Source organism: Aphis gossypii, chromosome 3 (assembly GCF_020184175.1).
Source record: "Aphis gossypii isolate Hap1 chromosome 3, ASM2018417v2, whole genome shotgun sequence".
Classification (NCBI taxonomy): Eukaryota; Metazoa; Arthropoda; class Insecta; order Hemiptera; family Aphididae; genus Aphis; species Aphis gossypii.
The window spans coordinates 5,066,307-5,089,135 of record NC_065532.1 but is presented as its reverse complement, the minus strand read 5'-3'; the positions used below and the strand labels follow the sequence as shown (position 1 = coordinate 5,089,135).

Below are 22,829 nucleotides of genomic sequence, written 5' to 3'. Positions count from 1 at the left end.
ATTTTATCATGATATCTACTATCTGTCGGTAATATGTATAAAAACCACGGTTGCAGTCTATCTAGAACCTTGACAAAAAAAGCTATTTACCTAGTATAGTGACCGACTTAATATTTAATAACTTACCAGAGTAAAGAGTATCGTACAATTGTGTCCAGTAAATCTCTATTCGTGTTTTTGTTTTCGTCGGGTTAACAAATTTATTTTTATAAAGAAAAATTCCGTTTCAATACTGTTTTTGATCTACTCGATATAATACATTTACGAATATTATTTTTTCCGCTCGAAAAGGTAAAGTATAATGTACGCTTAGACTATATTATTATTATTTAGTTGTAATATTATATTATTGTACTGCTGACTACGCGTTTAAAATCGAAACGTTGCTCTATAACTTATAATTAAATGTATGTTATGTATAATATCGGTGATAACGTGAAGGGGATTGTTGAATATTAAGTTCATCTAGTGGATTGTGTACATGCGATCAATGTTTGAATGCAGTTGTTTCATTTATAAATTGTATCTGTAAAAAAATTATTTTCTTTAAATTTTGACAGTTAGTAGAAATGTCATGGTGCGATTTCTAATTAACCGCGTCCTTTAAATTTTATAATCTTTTTTGCTTTTCATCATAGAATAATGGTGCTAACAAAAATTGCCTGATAATTAATTATAGTCATTTTAAGTTTTAACTACCTACCCTTAATTTGTTTCGAGTTTGTGTTCAAAAATGTTTTATAATGATTAAATAAGAAATTATTAGTGTTTTTTTTTGCTACTTGTAATTTTATTACTTAAATATGTTTTGTGAATCATGTTATGATTAAACCTAGGTATCAATTTTTTTCAAGTTAATGTATTTTAGTGTTCTTAAAATTATAATTAAAGTTAATAGTATTTTAGAAGTTAAATTAAGTTTTAATTAATATACCTTAGTTTGTTAAATCTGGGAGGAAGCAATGCGAAAGCGGTTCCCTCCGGTCGTCGATTTAACTCCCCAAAACAAGTTTGTTAACTCTAAATTGATTATTAATATTTTATTATTTTATTTTCAGGTCTATTCAGTTGGTACATAAAATGATACCAAGATTTTAATTTAGACTTCTAGTATTTAAAAACATACTCTTTCATCAGTAAATGAAGCTTTATACCTCATATTTTTTATCGGGGTATAATATTTAAGTTTTATAAGTTGTTGGACCTATTATGGATCATCTTATTGTCTGTACAAGAAAATGTAAGTTCATTTTATTTATTTAGCTAAATTAATAATTTTACCACAGCTATTTCTTTTGCTAAAATATTTAATTTTTCCTCAGTTCAAAACATTTGGTTTTGGTAATTAATTAATCATTAGGTAACTGATTGACTGTTAGAAAAATAAAAAATAAATTAGTCTAGACTCTAGGTTAAGGGTTGGCAATAAGCAGTCTGCGGGTCTAATTTTGCCCATAGAGTGGAAATAACTATTGCTAAAAATATATATCTTAATACTGATTTTCACTTATAATAAGTATTTAATTTATTTGGAGATTACAATGGTAGTTAAGTTAATAATAGTTAATAACTACCTAATATTCAAGTTTTATATGACTTCAAAAATTGTTTTCTAAATTGTCTAGACCTCCATAAAATTTAATTGTCGACCCCTAGTCTAGGTAATATACTAACAGATTTTGAATCTTTAGCTATCTGATTAAAATTGAAAATTTGAATCCATGGTTGATGCCTATAGTTAACTATATAAACGTATTATTGAATAATAATTTAATTTTTAAGTGTCTTTCAATCGTCAAGAAAATATTGGCTGCTTTGGAAACCTAGAACAATATCCATGTGACGGTCAAATAGAAACAAATTTTAAATTTCCATCACCACCACATCTTACAAATGGATATTATATTTCACCAAATGAACCTTTACCTCAAAATAATACTACATCGTCATCATATTCACACAGCGATTCAGATTCTGCATCAGAATCTGATTCACTGTGTTCGAATTCTGATGTGTATGAACAAGAATGTTTTGCGTATGATAACCAGTTGTTACCATACAAAAAAAACAAAAAGCCTGTAAATAGACTTCGTTCTTCATATACTTCACGTGGATATACAAATAATTCAATTCCATATAGTCATAAGCATTCATTTGCTCATTATTTGCCACCTATTGGTGTTTTTTGGGATATTGAGAACTGTCAAGTAAGTTATCACATCAATATATAGTGAATATTATCAAAGTATATAATATTATGAATAATTTTAGGTTCCCAAGGGAAGATCTGCAGTAGCTGTAGCCCAAGCCATAAGAGACAGATTTTTTATTGGTTATAGAGAAGCTGAGTTTCTCGTCGTCTGCGATGTTAAAAAAGAAAATGCACAAGTTGTTCAAGAACTAAATGATGCTCAAGTAAGTTGATTCTAATATTTTACAATGATCTATTAAAGCACTAGTAATTGTATTCATATAATTTTATAATTTTATATTATTATATTATTTTATAATTAGGTCAATTTAGTTCATGTTACATCTGTATGCAAAAACGCAGCCGACGAGAAACTTCGCCTTTCAATGAGAAGATTTGCTGATTTACATGGTTCCCCTGCAGCTGTAGTTTTAGTTTCTGGTGATGTGAATTTTGCATCCGATCTTTGTGATATTAGACATAGGTACGTGCATACTTTTATTTGCTTTAAGTCTTATAATTATAAACCATTCAAATTTTAATTTTTCAGGAAAAAAATGCATGTAATATTATTGCATAATGAACTTTGTTCTGAAAGTCTTATTTTGTGTGCCAATGAACATTACAATTATACTCATTTAGTTGAAATGTTACCATTAAGAAATGCTCTTCGAGTAAGTACAATTTATTTTATAACTGCTATTACTTCTTAGTCTTACTTTATGCACAGTCTTATAATACAGTATATTTTACATTTTTATACGCATAATGATAGGTTAGGTAAGTTACAATTAAACTGTAATATAATTATGCATAAAATATATCTGAATATTAGAACTTATACTTCCTAGTTTTGTTTTCATACAAATCAATATCGCTCTACTCTATATAAGTCATAGTCTACACAAATTGTCAAGCTTGGCAAGATTTTGTCACCTGCTGATGTGTATTGAATCAGTTAAATTAATGTTTAATATTTTGTGATTAGTTGAGTTATAAAAAGAGCACTTTAGTAGTATATATTATAAAGAGAAACTAAAATAAGTCTTATAAATCTACAAAATCCTAAAATATTTTTAAAAAAAACCCTAAATATACACAATATAATTTTTATACAGAATCAGATTTTAGTATTAACTACCTAGTTTTTTGACCGAACAACAAATTCAAAAATATAAATATCTTCTCTAAATTCATATGTAATTTCAATATTATTCCCATAATTTTATTTGCTCTACTGATAAATTTTAAGTCAAATAAATAAAAAACTGAAAAAATAGTATTCTAAATGTTAATTAAGTTATAAAGTTTATTGTTGGTCTTTTTATGATCAGTATAACCAATAAGAGTATTGTAAGAGTAATTCTTTTTTCTTAAATAAGTACTTTGTTAATATTAATTTTAATCCCGAAAATTGCATTTTATCACCATTAAAAGTTGTATACTTAAAATGTGTACCGTTTTAAAATTTCATAATATTCTTAAAAAAATTAGTTAACAAACTTAAAAATTTACTATTAGCATATATACAATAACGAATGATCGCTGAAAAGTACCGAAGTGCTCGTTATGTGGAAAAAGTCAAATCATTTTTTTTTAATGTGAGGAGGTGGGGGTGAAAAAAACATTAACACTTGGGCATCAAATTTCTGTATACTGATATACTCAGCATAATCTTTAGCCTTATTTTAAAAAACCTAGATTTTAAGATTATTATAATCTGTTTCAATTTTAATGTAGTATGATAAATATTAGTCTTGATACACCTGTGTTACCTTAGACATGTACACTTGTTTAGCTTAAATATGCTAAAATGACTGACTTGTCTTATTAAATTATGTTAAAACTAGACTTCTATATTATGCAAAATACATCATAAAAGCAATGATAATAGACCACATAATGTCTTCTGTATACAAATTAATTGGTTTTATTTATTAAGTTCTCTAGTGATTCTTTTCCTATTTGTAATTGCTAATTAATTATAATTTAACTTACCTAATGTAAAAAATTATTTTTGATAATGACGATTTATAATACTCTTAATTTTTTAACATTTATTAATTATAACATCACATATATTTAATTTGATTTATTTTTAAATTAATTTTTTTAACTAGAAATTAAAAATATTAGTTTGGTAGTAATGATCTTTAATTTTATTTTAATTTTTTTAATTTCAATAACTGATGTATAATGTATTTTAAAATTATTATACTCTAGTATATTTCTCCTTATTTTTAGATCATAATCCTTGGAATTTACATTATTTTAACATTAATAAGTATATACAGGAAAAAAAGCTTTTATTTAGTATTTATTTTATTAGCAATGTGGGAACACACCAGTTGAAGTTATTGTATCTAATCTACCAGTTGGTATTGATCCAGCAAAAATTAGAAATCGTTTAAAGAGATTATCTGAAAATTGTGGTGGACGTGTTGGTGTAATAAATAATTGTTCAACAACAATTAGATTTCCTACCAAAGAAATGGCTGCAAGGTAAATAATAATAATGATGATGATAAGCAATTTAGCACAACTATCATGTTTATCAGTTTTATCTCATTAAATATCTTTTTATTGCTTTCACAATCTTGTATGATTATTTTTATATAATTTTTCCCTGTGGTATTCCCTGTACATATATTTGGTTTCTGTTACCATTGAACTTTCAATAGTATTTTTGGAGCAGCCTTTCGTTGCAGTCATGCACTCAATTACTTCATTGAGTTTTAATTTATTTGTTCAATAATTTCATACTTTGTGTCTTAATTTAATTATTATAGTTTATTTAAATTTGTGATTTATATTTATCATTGTTTTAATGTTATCTAGTCCTTTTTTTTCATAGAAATTTTTAAAAAGCATGGTAATTTTTTTATTACTAATTGTACTTATTATATAATGCAATATGATATTATTATAAATAAATTAAATTTGTTTTAATGATTTTTATTTTAATATAATTACTCTCTAGAGCTCAAAAACGAATGAATAAGGAACGTGTGTTTAATAGTCAAATTGTTGTTAGTTTACCATTTGCAGTTAAAGAAGAATCATCGTCCACTAGTTTCATAAGTATGTACAATAATTACATCCAAATTTCTTATTTTATTCTAATATTGAATTCTTAAATTCATTTAGGTAGACCTGTTCCTGTGCAGACTAGAGAAGAAAATATACAACACATTGCCACTACTATTCAGTATTCTTCAACAAACAATATGCATTCCCGGTTCAATATGACCCCTGTTACTCCCCCTGCCACTTTTGAAAATCGAAAATTTGGGTAAATGTTAAACAAAATCTATTTCTAGTATTAATTGGCTCATGGTTTTTATACTTAACCAATTTATATTTTATTTTATCTAGTTTGTACGGTCAGCAAATCAAAGGTGGTTTTGGAATGTCACAAATGAACTCTAGTGTTGATAACTCAATGAGAAATCATAATCCTTGGTTGACATCAAATTCTGTTGGTATACAAACATGGTTAAATGGACCTCAAATACCTGTAGTAAGTAATTTTATGAAATACATTTTTGGAATTTTTATTATTGCTAGTGTAAGGAACATTTATTTTAAAAACAAGTGTATTCATATTATCATTTTTACTAAACAACATACCATTCAAATTAAAAAAAAAAAGAAATCATAATAGTTTGTCTGAAATTTATAATAATACATTTTAATATAATAAATTTATTGTTAGTTAAAAACGTGTTTTTTTATATTAAGTAATTTATAACTAGTTATATAAGAGTTAAAAACTAATTTATTATTATTATTATTTTTAATATTGCATTATTTAATTACTGTAGTATTAAATTTTCAAATGTCATGACAGACTATCAGGGTAGATGTATTACCTACGTTATTAGTTACCAAACTTTTTCAAGTCAGCTTCTCTTTTTAACTAGGTTTCTAAATGGAATCATAATTAAGGATTTCATTCCTCTATTTTGGGTTTTCAACTGATTTTTATGCTGGATAATATTTATAGAATCTGTTTTGGTAACCAAATGGAAGGGAGTTATAAGTAAAAATTTAAAAATTTCATTTTTTTGAACAATAACCAAACAAATATATGGGTTAAACCAAAAATGTACACAAACCATTTTTTAATAAAATTTATTTTGTTTATTTTGTTTATTACATATTATTATTATTGTTTATGTTCGAATTTTCTTTGCATGATACAATTTTCAAAATATTTTAATTATTATAATGTATTTCCTGCATCTATTCTCAACTATTGTTTGGATTGAGTTATGAGAGGTGGTTCGTTTGAAATTCTAACATTGGATTAATAAGAATTATTCTTAGACAGCATATTATATATTTAATAGTTAATAATATTATTTAACTATAAACTAATTTTTTACTAGAATGGGGTAAGAGGTCCAATTAATTATAAAGGAAAACAGATGACCAAGGACACTCAGGAACAGCTTGATACTACTCACACTCAACCATTAACTCCACAAATACCTTGTAATATACTATTAAAATTAATTATAGTGTTAATTTTGATTGGTGTAAAACTAAATTGTAAAAATAATTTTCCACAGTAAAACAAAATGAAAACTGGATGCGACACGGTTATCCAACAACAATGGGTCACGGTACACCAATAACAATTTTAAAAAGAGGAATCGGCGGAACATCACAAATGGATACTCAAGTAAGAAACCAAGACTATAATAATTTATTATTTTTTTAATTATTTTAAGCGCAACTTTGAATTTTATGTACTAACTTTTTATTTGGAATTAAGGTCGGTTCAACTGCTAGCATGATCAGTTCGAATGGCCCACCACCATACATGATGTTTGGTGTCAACACTTCAGTTCCACCACCCCCAATAGTCAATGTTTCTAGGAGAGTTAGTCCACCAACTTTGATGGAGAATACCAATCCAGATGTGAGAAAATTTTTTATTTTATTCTATGTTTTAGTTTATAAAACATATAAACAATATAATATATAATATTTTCAACATTTCTTCAGCGATACTTTCACCCCATATCTCCATCTTATAACAATTTGGCAACAAATCAAGCACCACCAGTACTTATGGCCCAACAGAGTAATCCAGTAGACTTGCATGTTACAAATTTAGATCAGAACATTGACTCTGTTGAGATGAAAAATATATTATTTAACACTTTCAGGGAACATGTTATGGTATGCATATTAAACATGATGTGTGAGATTTGAATGTAAACTCTATTATGTTGTTTAAAATGTTTACAGGTGTTACATGTGTCTGTGTTTTATCAGTCTGACGGTAATTTTGCAGCAGCTGTCCGTGTGTCTAGTCCTCAGGATGCACAGTATGCCATTTCTAAACTTCACAGACGTAAAATTGGATTCAAAAGAATTATGATCGCTTATGCTCACTCAGGTTACCCTCAAAATCCCACGTTGCTAAGGTAAATATACGATTCTAACAATATATTACAACATTGTTTCACTGTGATTCAAATTCCTTAATCATATTGTGTGTGCTTGCTCTTATAGGTCTCAGATAGCATATATACTGATGGAAGTTCCTGGGCAACGTCTACCCCTCTTCAAATTCCGTGAAATGTTTGAAAACCGCTTCATGACTTCAGTATCCGTATCGGATCTTTATAAAATGAAGGATGTGTGCTTGATCACCGAAGAACCAAATCATAGGATCATTAGCTTAAACCCAGAATACCGTAACACTCCATCGCCCCTTCACCACCAACCTTCTTCTTCATCTTCTATGCCCATGTCTAATTTAGTAAGTTTCACAATGTGACATTTATCTGCTTGTATTCAGAATACCTGATCAATATATTTCTATATTATTATTATTTTTTTATTGTTTATTATATTATTAATGTGTATTATATATTTAGGACAAAGGCGATGCGGTTTCGTACTGTCCGATTCACGCCAAAATTACAAAACCTACCGACGATAAGGGTTGGGCAGAATTAGAAATGCCTGCATTGCCCAACGTTAAAGTGTCGCTAAATGAGTTCTCTAAACGTTTACATTCACTGATATCATCCCACAATAATTATCTAATCTTGGCCACGTAAATAATAAACAATTCATTTTTTACTAATTTATAGCTGTATTGTCTTGAAGAACCCATGTGTAATGAATTTAAAAATAAAATGTTATTAGTATTTGTGATTGCTACGAAGCTTCGTTCAATGAAACATTACAAGTAGATGAAGATGGTGTGCCTTTGGAACATATTGTGACTGCTGTCAGTGGTGTTGAACTGTTGCAAAGTTGTAGTATCGGTATCAAATACCTTACAACGTCTTCGGCTTCTGACATTGGCAATATGTCTGTCAGGTCTTCTACTCAAGAGTCTGACACTAAATCAGAAGGTAATGCATTATAATGTTAGATCTATTGTATTATGATCTGTTTTATTATGTTTAATATTTATTGATCCTATCCAACACTGAATGTTTCATAGCCAGTGTAAGTGGATTGAAAAGCATTAGTCCACCATTGGCAAATAATTTGGCTTTGCTGAGCCGTGAACTAGTTGATTTGTTAAAGACCTGTACTCATTGTACTATGTCTTTCAATCGCTTCATCCCAGCATACCATCACCATTTTGGCCGTCAATGTCGCGTTGCTGATTATGGTTTTACCAAACTCATCGACCTCTTAGAAGCACTACCTAACATCGTACAGGTAATTTACATAATATGCAGTTGTTGATGTATATGAAAATAAAATATTTTGATTTTTGCTCCTCTTTCCTCCTAACACATTCTTATAATATTTAAAATATATATTATTTTATGAAGTTTTTATAAACATTAATATATTACCATATAGTCATTGCCTAATTAGACTTCATTATTATCATTATTTTCATATATTATGAAAATTCAAAATTGTCTTATCTAAAATATATACAACAGTTTTGTACAATATGTTGACATTTTTTATAGTATTTTTTTGTATTAAATTTTATCTTTTTTTATTTATCTTTTTGTATATTTTAGATAAGATAATTTATGAGTGAATTAAATTTAAGTCAAATATTAGTGTTTGAAGTAATTTTACTTTCAATTATATTTTTTATTTTCAAATTTTTGATAATTTCAGCTTATAGCCTATTATTATAGGTGTATAATATGTAATTAATAATTAACGTAGATTAAAATAATAAATTACTTTTAAATGATACACATATTTAGGACCTTTAACACCCCGATTAATTATTTTTGTTTTGCAAGTTACAAATGTATAACATAGCAAGTGCACACTTAGTATTTCATTTTTATCTTCGTTAGCTTAAAAACTAAAGTGAGTTTACCTATTATAAAATTAATGGTAAAAACATTTAACAGGTTACAAGATAATTATATTTTTTTAACGAATTTTACGTATATAAAATAGCGAAATAAAAATGCTCATACCTAATATCGTACAAAATTGGTGTAGGTATGCCGACACAAATAATGTTCTTATTATTAAATTTCATTAATTGTAAATTTACCGTACATTTGTATGATAGAGAACAAATGCAAGTGTAGTGTCATCCAGAATTTTGCAAAAACTAAGTAAATTTTTTCAAATTTATATTATGAGAGTAGACATAGTATTTAATATTATAAGTTATTAAAATCCCTATATGTTTTTCCACGATACGTTAATAACTAGTAAGGATATAGCAATACATTTTTTTTCCAGGTATTTGGTGAGGGTAACAAACGTTTCATGACGTTGTCGCACAAAGCGCAAGTACGGAGATTTACTTCCGATTTATTGCGCGTGCTTAAATCTGTGGCTAGCAAACAAGTTCCCATCGTTGAATTTAGTACACTGTTCGAGAAAACTTTGGGTCGCGCTTTTGACCCAGTCGATTATGGGTTGTGTTCTCTCGATGATCTATTGTCGCAAGTATCTGAAAATACAGTCGTCATTGGTCATCTGGACGGTCAAAAATCAGTGGCGATCCCTAAACGAGAACAAACTCCAGAGGAGATTGAACGCACTAAAGCTTTTGCAAAAGAAGTAAGTTTCAATAATAATTGTTGGCGATTCGATTTGAGGAAAAATTTCGTGATACCTGGTACAATCGAATTTTGAAACAATATTAATTACAATAATAATCTTTATCTAGGTAATAGAGTTACTAAGTCACGCTCCGCAGTGTTGTCTATTATTTAATAAGTTCATACCTTCGTACCATCATCATTTCGGTCATCAATGTAAAGTAGCCGATTTCGGATTTACAAAATTAATTGAACTGTTTGAATCAATACCGCACATCGTAAAGGTATTTTCAAGGTGTTATTATTTCGTTTGTGTGAGTTTTTTCGGTGTCGGTTTGTGTAATATTTACCCATAAATACGTGTTTACGACGTTCTAAGATGTATCCATTATTTTTGTTAATAATTGTGGATTAAAGTATATTTTACACGTAAGTATATTACGTGTCATGGCTATTGAACGGTCAGTAGTTGTCATTTTTCGCGATGTGTTTTGTATATCTTAAATTCTGATTCCGATAATCCTATTAAATTCATCAATGTTTTATAATTCCTTTTAATTCGAAATATTATTAAATGAGATATGAGAACAATGATAACATTTGTAAATTATATGTATTTTGTTTATCTATTTAACTTAAAACTTAAAAAAAAATCTATTCATTTTTAAAACTTAATATGATTTAAAAAAATGTTTTGTTTTAAATTTTTTGCTTTAACTGTGTCTACGTTCATTATGTGTATTTGGTATCTAATTTTAATTTATTTAATTTTTTATAACTTTTTAGTTATTTAAGTTATGTTTAAATTAAGTTATTTAAATAAAATTAATTAACAGTTTGCATCATAGGCGTGCGCAGGTCTCTTTTCCAGGGTATGCAGAAAGCTGCCACTATGTGGATACAGGGGAGGGGCAATGGGGGGGATATTGAAAAATGGTCTTTGATATTTGTGAAGCTCTGTATTCGTTCAGGGTATGTAGCTGCATACCCTGCATACCCCCTGCGCACACCTATGGTTTGCATTATAAGTTTATAACTACTTAACTTATTTTTTTTTGAAATAATAATTAATTAAAATATATAGTTAAATAAGAGTTTTGATTATTTAAGTATTATGTTCAAATGATAACTCTTTTTTTATTAGATAGTCGATATTCAATATTATTGCATAAAATATTGTAAATAAGTGTCATATATTTTTATTTTAAAAATCTGTTTGTCTGTTCGTTTACTAAATTTATTGAAATATGGTATGGTTATAACTAATTTTACAATCATTAATAATCATCTATTATAGATTGAAGATGATTTGGAAGGAGAGCGCCGTGTCTCATTGACAACTGAAGTGAAACAAAAAGTGCTTGGTGATCAGTTGGCCGCTTTAGCTGTTTACCCATTGCAAATCAGTCAGCTACAAAACGCCTTCTTATGGCAGTACGGCTATGGTCTCAAACCTTCTGTGTATGAATGTGAGACGCTTATTGAACTGTTACAAAAGCTCGATGATGCTGTCAAGGTAATACAGAATATAATATAATAATATTTTAGACCAATGATTCTTAAATGTGAGTGACACTTATGTTTGGAAGCTGTGAGCACTCTATCGGTGGTTCAAGTCTAGGCACATAACTTGAGATATTTTATTTAAAAAAAGTTGATAAGTCAAGTCCATAATTTTCTAAAAGTCTTTCATCAGGAATCTGTGTTTTACGAAAGTTTAGAAACCGCTAGATTATTAGCTTCCAATGAAATGTCATGTTTATTAAAACAATTGGAAGGTTATAACAATTTGAACTTGAATGTTGATAAATCTTGGATAATTATTATATTTAGAACACGGAATATTTGTATAACTGGTCTTGATTAGATAATTAAGCTTTTTGAAACCAATATTGATAATGATGGTTTTTCTGAATAAAACTATAAATAGTAATTGTTAACTTAAAAAAAAAAAAATGAATTGTCACTATTTCATTCAGTCTAATTGGTTTTAATTTTGTTGTAAATTGAATTGAAATAACCAGCTATGATTTAGTTTACAATTATATAGAGTGATATATTACTCCACTAGAACTGACAAATGTAATTAACTATTTGTTCCAATCAATATTTAAATATTTTTTTCTTTGATTAAAAAAAAAAAAAGTATTGAAATATACTTTATAGTATGTTGTACGTTAGTTAATTACATTTGTAGTTCTCTTTTTTATTAAATACTTTTTTTTTTAATTTTAATTAACTGTATAATTTGGTTTTTTTTAATAATAATATTAATAAATTTTAGTTGTTTTCAGGCTTCAGGCTTGGGATCTACCACTGTGTTTAGGTTATCTTGGTATTTTGCATTCGTTGAGCTCTTCTTTGTGTATAAAATATTCTGTCAGTAGATGACGTTTGATTTTTAGTGTTACTCGGTATATACATAGATATTTGACATAAACAAAAAACCATGTGTTATTCTGGTGCGTCTAATTCTCTAAGTATTGTTTTTCTTTTATTTTTTGAAATTCAAGATTCAGTTATTCGTGTGTTGTGATTTTGTTTTTCCTTAGTCTGAATTTATTTTATGCCAGTTTTTTTGCCATTATTTTTGATTGTGTCTACATAAATTATGATTTATGAATTTTATGATCTAGAAAAGTGATTTGTTAATTAATTCTAAAGAACATTAGCCTTTTAGTCTATTATCCCTATAATCCTTTCTATAGTATATTTTACTCTATATTTGATGAAAATTATAGGCTTATGTAGTATAGACTGTATGAATTTTTTTTTTAATAATTTAAAAAATTTGTTGTGTTATAGGTAATAGACAACCATGGTGAATTGTTTTTGATAGCAGTGGATCGCAAAGAGGCCCAAAGATTATCTCTGAAAGTTCGTCGTGTACTGATGGAACACTCGTCCAATGATAAGATGTCTGTATTGCAGTTTCAGTCTGTGTACCAAACAATGTTTGGCGAATCCATAAACATTGAAACCATGCAAGAGAAACTTAGTGAAACTATTAAGGTAATAATAGATAGAATTCTAGTGATGTTTCAGATATTTTTTATTATAGCAAAGTGTGTATTTAGATTGTCAAGACTAAATTTGGAGAAGAATATGTACAGTTGACACCTTTACAATTGTTCGCTCAAGACATGTATCGTCTGTTAATGATCTCAGATGGTCGATTGTTGTTGACATCCCTTGAAGCCGCTTATTTACGTCTATTTGGCACTGCCATCCAGCCTGCTGTTTATGGATATCAGTCCGTAATGGCACTGATAAATAGTATTTCACATACAGTCCTCATTGAAAACAAGCCACCAAAACGGTACATTGTGCTCAACAAAGAACTTGCCAGTAAGTCATTTGGATCACGGAGTACAATAAATGCAATTATCATATAATATATTATTGTGATAATTATAATAAATCCTATTAAAAACTTAATGCTTGTTAAACAGGCGTAGGTATTCATTTGCCTAACAATATAATGAAATCGCCCATGCAAGATCAAACTGAAAAGAATCATTGTAGTAAACCTGATACGAGCTTAATGAACCTCAATGAGAGTTTCAGTGAGAACAATGTTTTGCTATCAGACGAGAATAAGGTAACAATATATTTTTACTCAGATTTTTATTTTTATTCAAGACAACAGTGTATATTAATAAATAATTTGAATAAATCATAAATGTATATAAATGTTGAAAATGATGATAACAGGCCGAGTCTGACTTGATGTATTAAACAAGGTTTCATATTAATCTCTGTTGGTCGAGATCATTTTCCCAATATTGAGCAATTTATGTTAATCTGTTAAAAACATTGTTTGCGTGATCATTCTCGGAAGCGATTTATAACTGATCAACATTACAAATATTTTTAAGTTTTAACAGTTAACCTTTTTGATCATTCTTATATGCACATTTACTACAATCATTTAAGTATCTACTTAGTCTTACGCTTAACTTTTTGATAACCTACTGCTAGTTAAAAACCTTAATGAATAAAATCGTATTAAATTTGTATAATACGAATCAATATTAAAAATTAAAATTAATTTTATGATGTAATTAATAAACAAAATATGATGATCCCGGGGGCCATATGATAAAAATAGGTTATGACATGGTAGATCTGTTGACTTGTTTTGTCCAGTTTTCCTTTGTTCAAAAAACTTATTATTATATGCTTATTCCCAAATTCTGATTTTGTATAAATATCTATTTATTTACACAGAAAATAATGATTGGTAATTATATATTTCAGTTACATATTTAAAAATATGCTTGTAGTGATATAAAGATATATTATAAGATAAGATAAGGTGTAGGCTATCAATATATAGTTAGGATTTCGCTCATATCTTATTTTATAGTCAGTCTTCTGTCAACCAGTGTTCGGGCAGTATGTATGCCTAGCGACAGTGGTAATTTATTTTATAATCTATTGTGTTTTTCATTTCTGTAAATGCATTATAACCTATAGTATTTTTTTTTATACATAATAATATATATATATATGTTAGAACCAGTACAGTTCAATCCCCATCTATGTCATCCTACAACTTCAGAAGTAGGATTACTTAGATGTGGTTATTGTATTATTATTTTATCTAATAAAAATGTATGTATATTAAACACTAAATATGATGAGCTTGGGGGCCATATGATAAAAATGGGTTTGTAACATGGTAGATCTGTTGACTTGTTTTGTCCAGTTTTCCATTGTTCAAAAAACTTATTATTATATGCTTATTCCCAAATTCTGATTTTGTACATGTATGGTATTAATTTACACAAAAAATATTAATTAGTAATTATTATATATTTTAGCTTTATATTTAAAAATATGTCTATAGTGTAACATATATATTGTAAGATAAGATGTAGGGTATCGGTATATTATTAGGACTTCCCTCATATTTTATTTTATATAGTCAGTCTACTGTCAACCAGTGTTCGGGCAGTGTGTGAACAATAGTGTGCGCCACGTACTGTGCCTAACGACAGTGTTAATTGATTTTTTATTTCTGTAAATGTGTTAGAACCAGCCCAGTTCATTTTTTTATAATTAATTATTGACCAACTTCATAAGTCATCCCCCACTTCTGAAGTTGTTGGATGACTTAGATGGGGTTATTATATTTTAAATGTCATCTAATAAAATGTAATTTACATTGAACTCTAAATATGATGAACTTTGGGGTGATATGATAAAAATGGATTATAACATGATAGATCCGTTGACGTGTTTAGTCTAGTTTACCTTTGTTTAAAAAAACTTATTACTATATGCTTATTACCAAATTCTGATTTTGTATATGGATGGTATTAATTTACACAAATGTTTATTTTTTTAAATATTTGACTTTATTTTGAAGAATTACAATCTATACATTTTGTACAATAGGTAATATAAATAGTTAACAGATATTTTACAGGTTATATACACGAGGGGGGAAAATCACACATTTGTGACACCTCCGAATATGAATTTCTGAGTAGAAGTGTTCGTAGTAGCTAGCAGCTGTGTTGTTGATGGATGGTAATTTTGAGGTCGGAATTTAAAGACTCCAAGAGACGAACCCGGTTGCACCAGTGATTACACGTCAACAGATGTTTTGGAATGATTGTATACTTTGGTTATTTGAGTTTTTAGTAGAGCCCAAAATTACAATACCATAGGTCCAAATTGGTCGAAGAAGACTTATAAAAAAAATGATTACTGGTATAGTTAAAGAGCGAATTAGTGGGGCTTTAACAAATGGAGTCTGGAATTGAATCTCTTACGCTTATTCTTAAGATGAGGAGATCAGGTTAAGCTCCTGTCAAGTGTTTGTCTTCAGTGTAGTGGAGGTTGTTGATGTTGTTTATTTATACAGCTGGGCAGTTATGAGGTCTGAATGAGAAAGTGACAAAGGAAGACTTGGATTAATTAATTTTTGTGTTCCAATTGGTGAATCATTGTGGAGTGTTCAGACGAGTTTGCAGTCGTTGAGATGCTATGATATGGCCAATAATAAGGCGGTATCATCAGCATATGTACCAACTGTAGTATCTATAGATGTGGGTAGGTCCGACGTGTAGATTGTATGTAAGAAAGGAGCGATATCACTGCTGCCTTGGGGAACACCTGCAGAAGTACAAACAATTTTAAAATTTTAATTAATAATTTATACATTACAGAAACTTATTTAAAAAATATATGCATATTACAATTTTTTTCAGCCAAATAATTATAAAATAAGAAATTGTTTACTGTGGTGTATGTTTATGATTGATCAAAATAAAGACATGATGATATTTCAATAGGCCGAGCTGATGATAGGTATTTGCTTACTATGTAAAGTGTGTCGAGAAATCCGTAGAGGTTTTTATTCAACTTCCAGATTTCTAGTACAGCTTGATCAGTAGATAAATACCAATTCATGTGATCAACTCTCGGGAGCGATTTAATTGTATCTGAACTTAAAGATCATCATATTATTAAAAAAAAAACAAATAAAAATAATCTATATATTTTGTTTTCTTACCAATCTTATGATTTTTTTAGACACCTGTGGTGGTAAAACTTCCAGCTCTAAAGTTACATCCAAACATATTCAACATGAGTCCTATGTCACTGGTAAACTGTACTTCGCCACAAGCTCCTCATCCATCGCAGGTGCCCATGCCAACTGAATTGTGTCCTCCGTTTGGTGACAAGTACAAACCCATCACTACAATCAACAATAACAATCATTACAATGACAATCAGTTTTGCTGCCCAATAGTGGGCAACAATGAATTATCAAATACCAACGATCAAGGTAATAATTCTACAGAAATTAGTTTTTATAGTAATCAAGTATACAAAATACTCCATTTTCGGTTTTTAGGTGATCAAAATCAACATTTAGTTCATCAATTGAGTGGTGATCGTTTTCATTAGAACATGTAAATTGTCCAGGATGGGTTTTAATAGTTTTTTAAAACGAAAGACGTCAATATATATATATAAAGATAAAAGAAATTAAATTCATAAAATGTTTATAAGTTAATATTTTTTTTTTTACATCAGGACTGACTCTCACTCCTAAATAACTATAAAGTATTTTTATTCGTTTGATTTTTAAACAAAATATTTTTCCCGGAGAAAAACTTCTTTATATTTACATTTACAAAGTCTATTAGGTTAAGAGATAAAGTGATATATTAATGGATCTCACTTTTATTTTTATGTGTTCACTAGATGTTTTAATTTATATTACATTTATCGCATAGTTATTATGTAAAAATAATAAATATAAATGTATTTATATTTATATATATTATATATGCATGTAACTGAACAAAAAAATTAATTAATAGTAAAATAATATGTGATATCAGTATATTACAATGTCACAAAGTATTTTAATTTTTCAAAATGTCAAGTCTTATATTACTAATTTTGCTTAAGGTTATTATTAGAATTAAGTAAACATACATAATTTATTTTGAATACAGTTTTGAAGTAATCAATTTTGTTGAAATGTTTCACTGAAAGGTTAGAGTTAAATTTTGTTAGGCATTATGTTTAAACACATTATAATATTATATATATTACGTAAAATATTTTATTTTTATGGATATTTATTTAAATATATCCTATTATAACAGAATTATAAAATAAATACTTAAGCTACGTGTTTTGAGGGTATGCAATTTTTTTTATTACCAAACAAAAAGACACAAAACGGAAAAAAGTAAAATAAACTTTTATAATGTTAATTTTTTTTTTTCTTTATTGGTATTTATTCTTATATTGTTAACTTGTTACTAGTGCTCTCGTGATACTATTTCCTATATTAGGAGTAATGTTATTCATTTTTTTTTTTTTTCAATAGAATAATATTTATATTAATCATGTAGTAAATAATAATTACATGTGCATTTCTTTGTTATATTATCATTATTATTATTGTTACTCAATTGAAGAGGTATTTTTTTCTATTTAATAGCTTTAAGTAATGTGTACATCAATGAGGCAATATGTTTATATATAAATATAATGTATGTATTGTATATACATACATATTGTCTAAGTGATCACTAAATATCCTAATCATTTAGACTCCACTTGGAGTCTAATTTTATTTGTATTGAAGTTTTTTCGCAATATTTTTAAAAGTACTCTTGATATACTTTTATTTTTTATTTGTATAATGTTTTCTAAACATTTGCCAAATATTGTTTTTTTCTTTTTTTTTTTTTTATCTAAATTACTTATTATACCTATTTACTATTTACTAAATATGAAACAATCACTTAATGTGAAAGTATACAATGTACTATTATTTATAATTAAGATACCTAACTATTGTATGCTGAAATGTAAAAAATGCATGGACAATAAGTCAATTCAAATGTTATTTAATTAAAAAATAATAAAATAAAACATCAATAATTTAGCTTAGTCTGTTAATATTATTCCTTTCTTTTGCTCCATCTATCTATTTTATTTTATTTTTATTTTTTCGATTCATCACACTATGTTATATTAATATTGTTAAAAATTTATTTAGTGATTTTATTAGTTTTTGAAATTGTAAAACTCCAGTAAATATACTCAAAAGAAAAGTGATGGTGACAGTAGAAGTAAAACATTGAATACAATTCAATAGTAAAAAATACCATTTGGTAAAAATCAAAACCTACAGTGCCATTAAAAACTTCAATGATTGAGAAACCTTTTCCGTTGCTTTTAGAATTAGAATCAACGGCAACAGCAGGTTAAACCAATCATGGTTATCTACTTTTAAATATCAGTCTGAAGAATTCAACTTGACTTTAGTTCATGCCTGCCCCTTAGGGCATTAACCTAACCTGATATTTGTATGTATATAAAAAGTGAAGGTGAAAATGTTGATGTATGTGTATCCAAAATAATGTAACAAAAAAATTCGACGTTTATAATCTAAGACAATTTATTAGTGGTATTAGTTTTAGGAAAATTATTTATTTTTTTAATTACAACCACAAAACTGAAATAGTTATTTTTACTTAGTTAACCAAACCTATCTCAAAATTGAATATAAGATTTCTTAAAAGTTATTCTGCCTATAAGAAAAATTAGAACTGGAAAGTCACTTACATTTTTAATAATTATTTGAAAAAAATATTTTTCCTTTAACGATTTTGGTGTTTTGTTGTAATTCAAAAACGAATATGTATGCAGTGTCAAAATTTAAAATAATTTTCTAAATATTTTGATTTCATAATTATTAACTTGTAGATATTTTTACTTAAAATTAAAATTTTTTTTATCAATATAAAAAAGAAGGGTGGTCGAGTGAGTACCGCTCTGCTGTACATTAGTTGTCGTGTCACTATTATACATAGGAGTGTTAAATTTTAATCCATTTATAGTATTACTATTATTGTATACGAAAAACGATTTTGAACGGAGATGATTTGTCAGCCTAGGATATACCTATATTTTAAATTGGGCGGTGAAATGCTAATAAAAAAAAATTGTGTGCATATGTATTCTTAGAATTTTTGAATTACTTTAAGACCTTACAAAGAACTTAGCATGTATTAAATTTCCAAGTGTTTTGACTAAGCCAAAAAAAAATTTATCGATATTTATAAAAAAAAAAAAAAAAGAATTAAACAAATAATAATATTTTAAATGCCTATAAAGAGCATTAAATTAAGAGAAATATTTTGAAAATTAAATCATGTAAAGAAAATGCCAATCCAAATAACTGGTAAAATTGTTGAATAATAACAAATAATTACTTAGAATCGTTTTAGGATAATTTGTTTTCATTACGTAATTTCGTAAAAAATTAAACGCTCATAACATTTTTCCTATAATGACACTTAGAGTTTTCTCTAAAACTTTTTGAAGGAAACCCTATAAAAAACTTAGGAGTTGAATTTTTTAACCTAAGATATTAATTATTAATGAACACAAACATTTTTATGATTTTTCAACTACAAAATTACTTGTAAGTTTTCGTGATTTTGACATATTTTGTAAAATTTTGAACTTTAAACGCTTAAAATAAAAAAATTGGAACTAACGGTTTTTAATTTTTTTTAACTACAATAAGAACACTGGACAACTTATGAGAAACCTTGTATTAAATTTTCAAGTTTTTTGGGCACCCAAAAATGTTTGATCGACTTATATCAAAAAAAAATTATCAGAAAAATCGAAAATTTCAGTTGTCTATAATATAGTAGCTCAAAAAAATATTTTGAAAATTTAACTGTATATAGACAACGCTAATATAAACATTTAGACAAAATTTCAAGTATTTACAGTGATACATTTTTGAGACACAACCGTATATTGTATAAAACAATCGATTTTGTCAAAAACTGGTTTTACGTAAAAATTCCCGTTTTTCCGTCACTTTTTTGTTTTTTTGATTTTTTTTGGAAAATTGTTAGAAAATTCTTATTTCAAAAAAAAAAAAAAAAAAATTGTGACTAACGATTTTTTTTAAACTACAACAAGAACGACATTAAAAAGTCGGCAAGTGGGTACCGCTCTACTGTACATTAGGGGATGGGATGGACCTCGGACTAGAGTAGGTTAAATTTGAATGCAATGATAGGTATCATTGTATACGAAAAACGATTCTGAATGAAGATGATTTGTCAGTCCAGAATATTTAACGTTAGATATAAATATAAACAATTTTATGAATTTTGAACTACAAAATAATTTGCAAATATGCATGATTTTGACGAGTTTTTGTCAAAATTTGAACTTCAAATGCTAATAAAAAAAATTGTGCCTATGTATTCTTATAATTTTTTAATCACTATAAGAATAACATATGAGGAACTTTGTATACAATTTTCAAGTATTTTGATAGGGCCAAAAAAATTTTATCGACACTTCAAAAAAAAATTTTCAGAAAATTGAAAATTTCAGTTGTCTATAAATAGCTCAAAAAAACTCAAAATATTTTGAAAATCAAATCACGTAAAGAAAACGACAATCTAAATAACTGGTAAAATTTTTAAGTATTTACGATTCATACTATTTGAATAACAACAAATATCAAAAATTGTTTGAGGCTAAACCGTTATTTAACGCGGTTTTGTAAAAATTTAAATTTCAAATACTCATAAAAATTTTTTGTCTGAATCCGGTAGAGTTTTTTTACAGATATTTGAAGAAAAATTTATGGAGAACCTTGTACCAAATTTTCAAAACTTAGTTATAAAAGAAAAAATTTTTACGATTTTCCAATCATAATATTACTTGCAAATTTTCGCAACTTTGACATATTTCGTATAAATTCGAACTTAAGCACTTATAAAAAAAAAATTGTAACTAACGATTCCGGATTTTTTTTATCACTTTAAGAACAACTTATAAGAAACCTTGAATTAGATTTTCAAGATTTTCTGGTCAGCCAAAAAATGTTTATCGTTATTTAAAAAAAAAATTACTTAGAAAAATTGAAAATTTCAACTGTCTATAAATAGTTCAAAAAAATCAAAATTTAACTGTGTATGGAGAACGCTAATATAAACAATTGGTGAAAATTTCAAGTATTTACATCGATTAGTTTTTGAGTTAGGTAAAGCAAAATAAAAAATTCGATTTTGACGAAAACTGGTTTTGCGTAAAAAATCCCGTTTTTCCCTAATTTTTTTAGGGTTTTTCCCGATTCATTTAAAAAATATTGAAAATTTTTAACTTTTAACCCCCCAAAGTACCAACAAGATTCAATTTCTATTTCAAAGAGGGGCTGAAGTAAAAAATCGAAGCATTTTTACTGCTCCAAATGTTGTCGACAGACACAAAAAAAAAAACATCATTGTAAAATCAATACATTCATCACTCCGTTCAGCAATTTTGTATTAAATTTTCAAGATTTTTATTGACGTTTCAAAAAAAAAAAAAAAAAATACTTGAGAAAAGTGTGATCAAGTTAGTAACACTCCATCTATTCTATATAGATTATATATTTAAAATTAGGTGGTGAAAAAAGGTAATTGGTTTTAATGACTTGAATGTATCAAAATTTAAGTTTTTATGATTGTTGTAAGCCAAACTTATATTTGTATTAAATGTTCAACTCTTATCTACTTCTACAAACATTCTTATGTATTTTACCCACAAAATAATTTTCAAATAATTATGATTTCAACGAATTTTTATCAATATTTGAACTTTAAACGCTAATAAAGAAAAAAATTGTGCCTATGTATTCTTATAATTTTTGAATCACTATAAAAATAATTTAGAGGAAATTTGTATTATAAAAGTTCAAGTATTTAGACGCAACAAAAAAAATTTATCGATATTTATAAAAGAAAGAAAAACTAAAGAAAAACAAATATTTCAAATTATAAATAGCATTAAAATAAGCGAAATATTTTTCAAATTAAATCGTGTAAAGATCTAAACTTTAATTAAACTAATCTAAATAATTAGAAAATTTTCAGGTACCTATTTACGGACTACGCGCGACTTATACTTTTTGAATAATTACAAATAATTAAAATCGTTTGAGGATAAAGCAAAATCTAAAAAAGCAAATAAAAAGCACGACCAAAAATTAATACAAAATAATATATAAAATAGAAATGAATAAAAAAATTTGGAAAAATAATTATTTACCGTGTATTTCCCTTGATTTA

At 27.0% G+C, this 22,829-nt stretch overlaps 1 protein-coding gene and 1 long non-coding RNA gene across 4 annotated transcripts; one reads left to right on the top strand and one right to left on the bottom strand.

Moving 5' to 3' along the window:
- The first annotated feature begins 33 nt into the window (after window positions 1-33).
- On the top strand, window positions 34-18,630 carry LOC114119993 (meiosis regulator and mRNA stability factor 1). 3 transcript variants are annotated; one of them, XM_027981749.2, is made up of 27 exons: window positions 34-291; window positions 1,059-1,240; window positions 1,783-2,207; window positions 2,272-2,415; window positions 2,515-2,675; window positions 2,742-2,865; window positions 4,521-4,693; window positions 5,172-5,272; window positions 5,339-5,483; window positions 5,567-5,711; window positions 6,583-6,688; window positions 6,766-6,878; window positions 6,972-7,118; window positions 7,205-7,381; window positions 7,451-7,629; window positions 7,718-7,967; window positions 8,086-8,267; window positions 8,360-8,571; window positions 8,664-8,887; window positions 9,896-10,219; window positions 10,329-10,484; window positions 11,498-11,716; window positions 13,006-13,212; window positions 13,278-13,548; window positions 13,653-13,801; window positions 16,747-17,002; window positions 17,072-18,630. In XM_027981749.2, exons 2-27 carry the CDS (start codon window positions 1,210-1,212, stop codon window positions 17,122-17,124), a joined length of 4,674 nt encoding a protein of 1,557 aa, XP_027837550.2. In that variant the 5' UTR covers window positions 34-291; window positions 1,059-1,209; the 3' UTR covers window positions 17,125-18,630. The 3 variants fall into 3 exon arrangements, with proteins under 3 accessions (XP_027837550.2, XP_027837551.2, XP_050060573.1); XM_027981750.2 differs by lacking the exon at window positions 10,329-10,484; XM_050204616.1 differs by lacking the exons at window positions 34-291; window positions 1,059-1,240 and having other exon boundaries at window positions 2,162-2,207; window positions 2,272-2,343; window positions 2,565-2,675.
- On the bottom strand, window positions 16,210-16,859 carry LOC126551420 (uncharacterized). The gene is made up of 3 exons (XR_007605317.1): window positions 16,727-16,859; window positions 16,534-16,660; window positions 16,210-16,326 (listed from the first exon to the last, which is right to left on the bottom strand). It is a non-coding gene; the product is annotated as an uncharacterized LOC126551420 (long non-coding RNA).
- Window positions 18,631-22,829: the final 4,199 nt, after the last annotated feature.

Bases quoted from the DNA above. Each gene is read 5' to 3' on its own strand.
- LOC114119993 (XM_027981749.2), top strand. From the start codon at position 1,210: ATGGATCATCTTATTGTCTGTACAAGAAAAT. The intron at 2,416-2,514 runs GTAAGTTGATTC...TTTTATAATTAG, and splicing joins AAGAACTAAATGATGCTCAA to GTCAATTTAGTTCATGTTAC. The intron at 13,802-16,746 runs GTAACAATATAT...TGATTTTTTTAG, and splicing joins TGCTATCAGACGAGAATAAG to ACACCTGTGGTGGTAAAACT.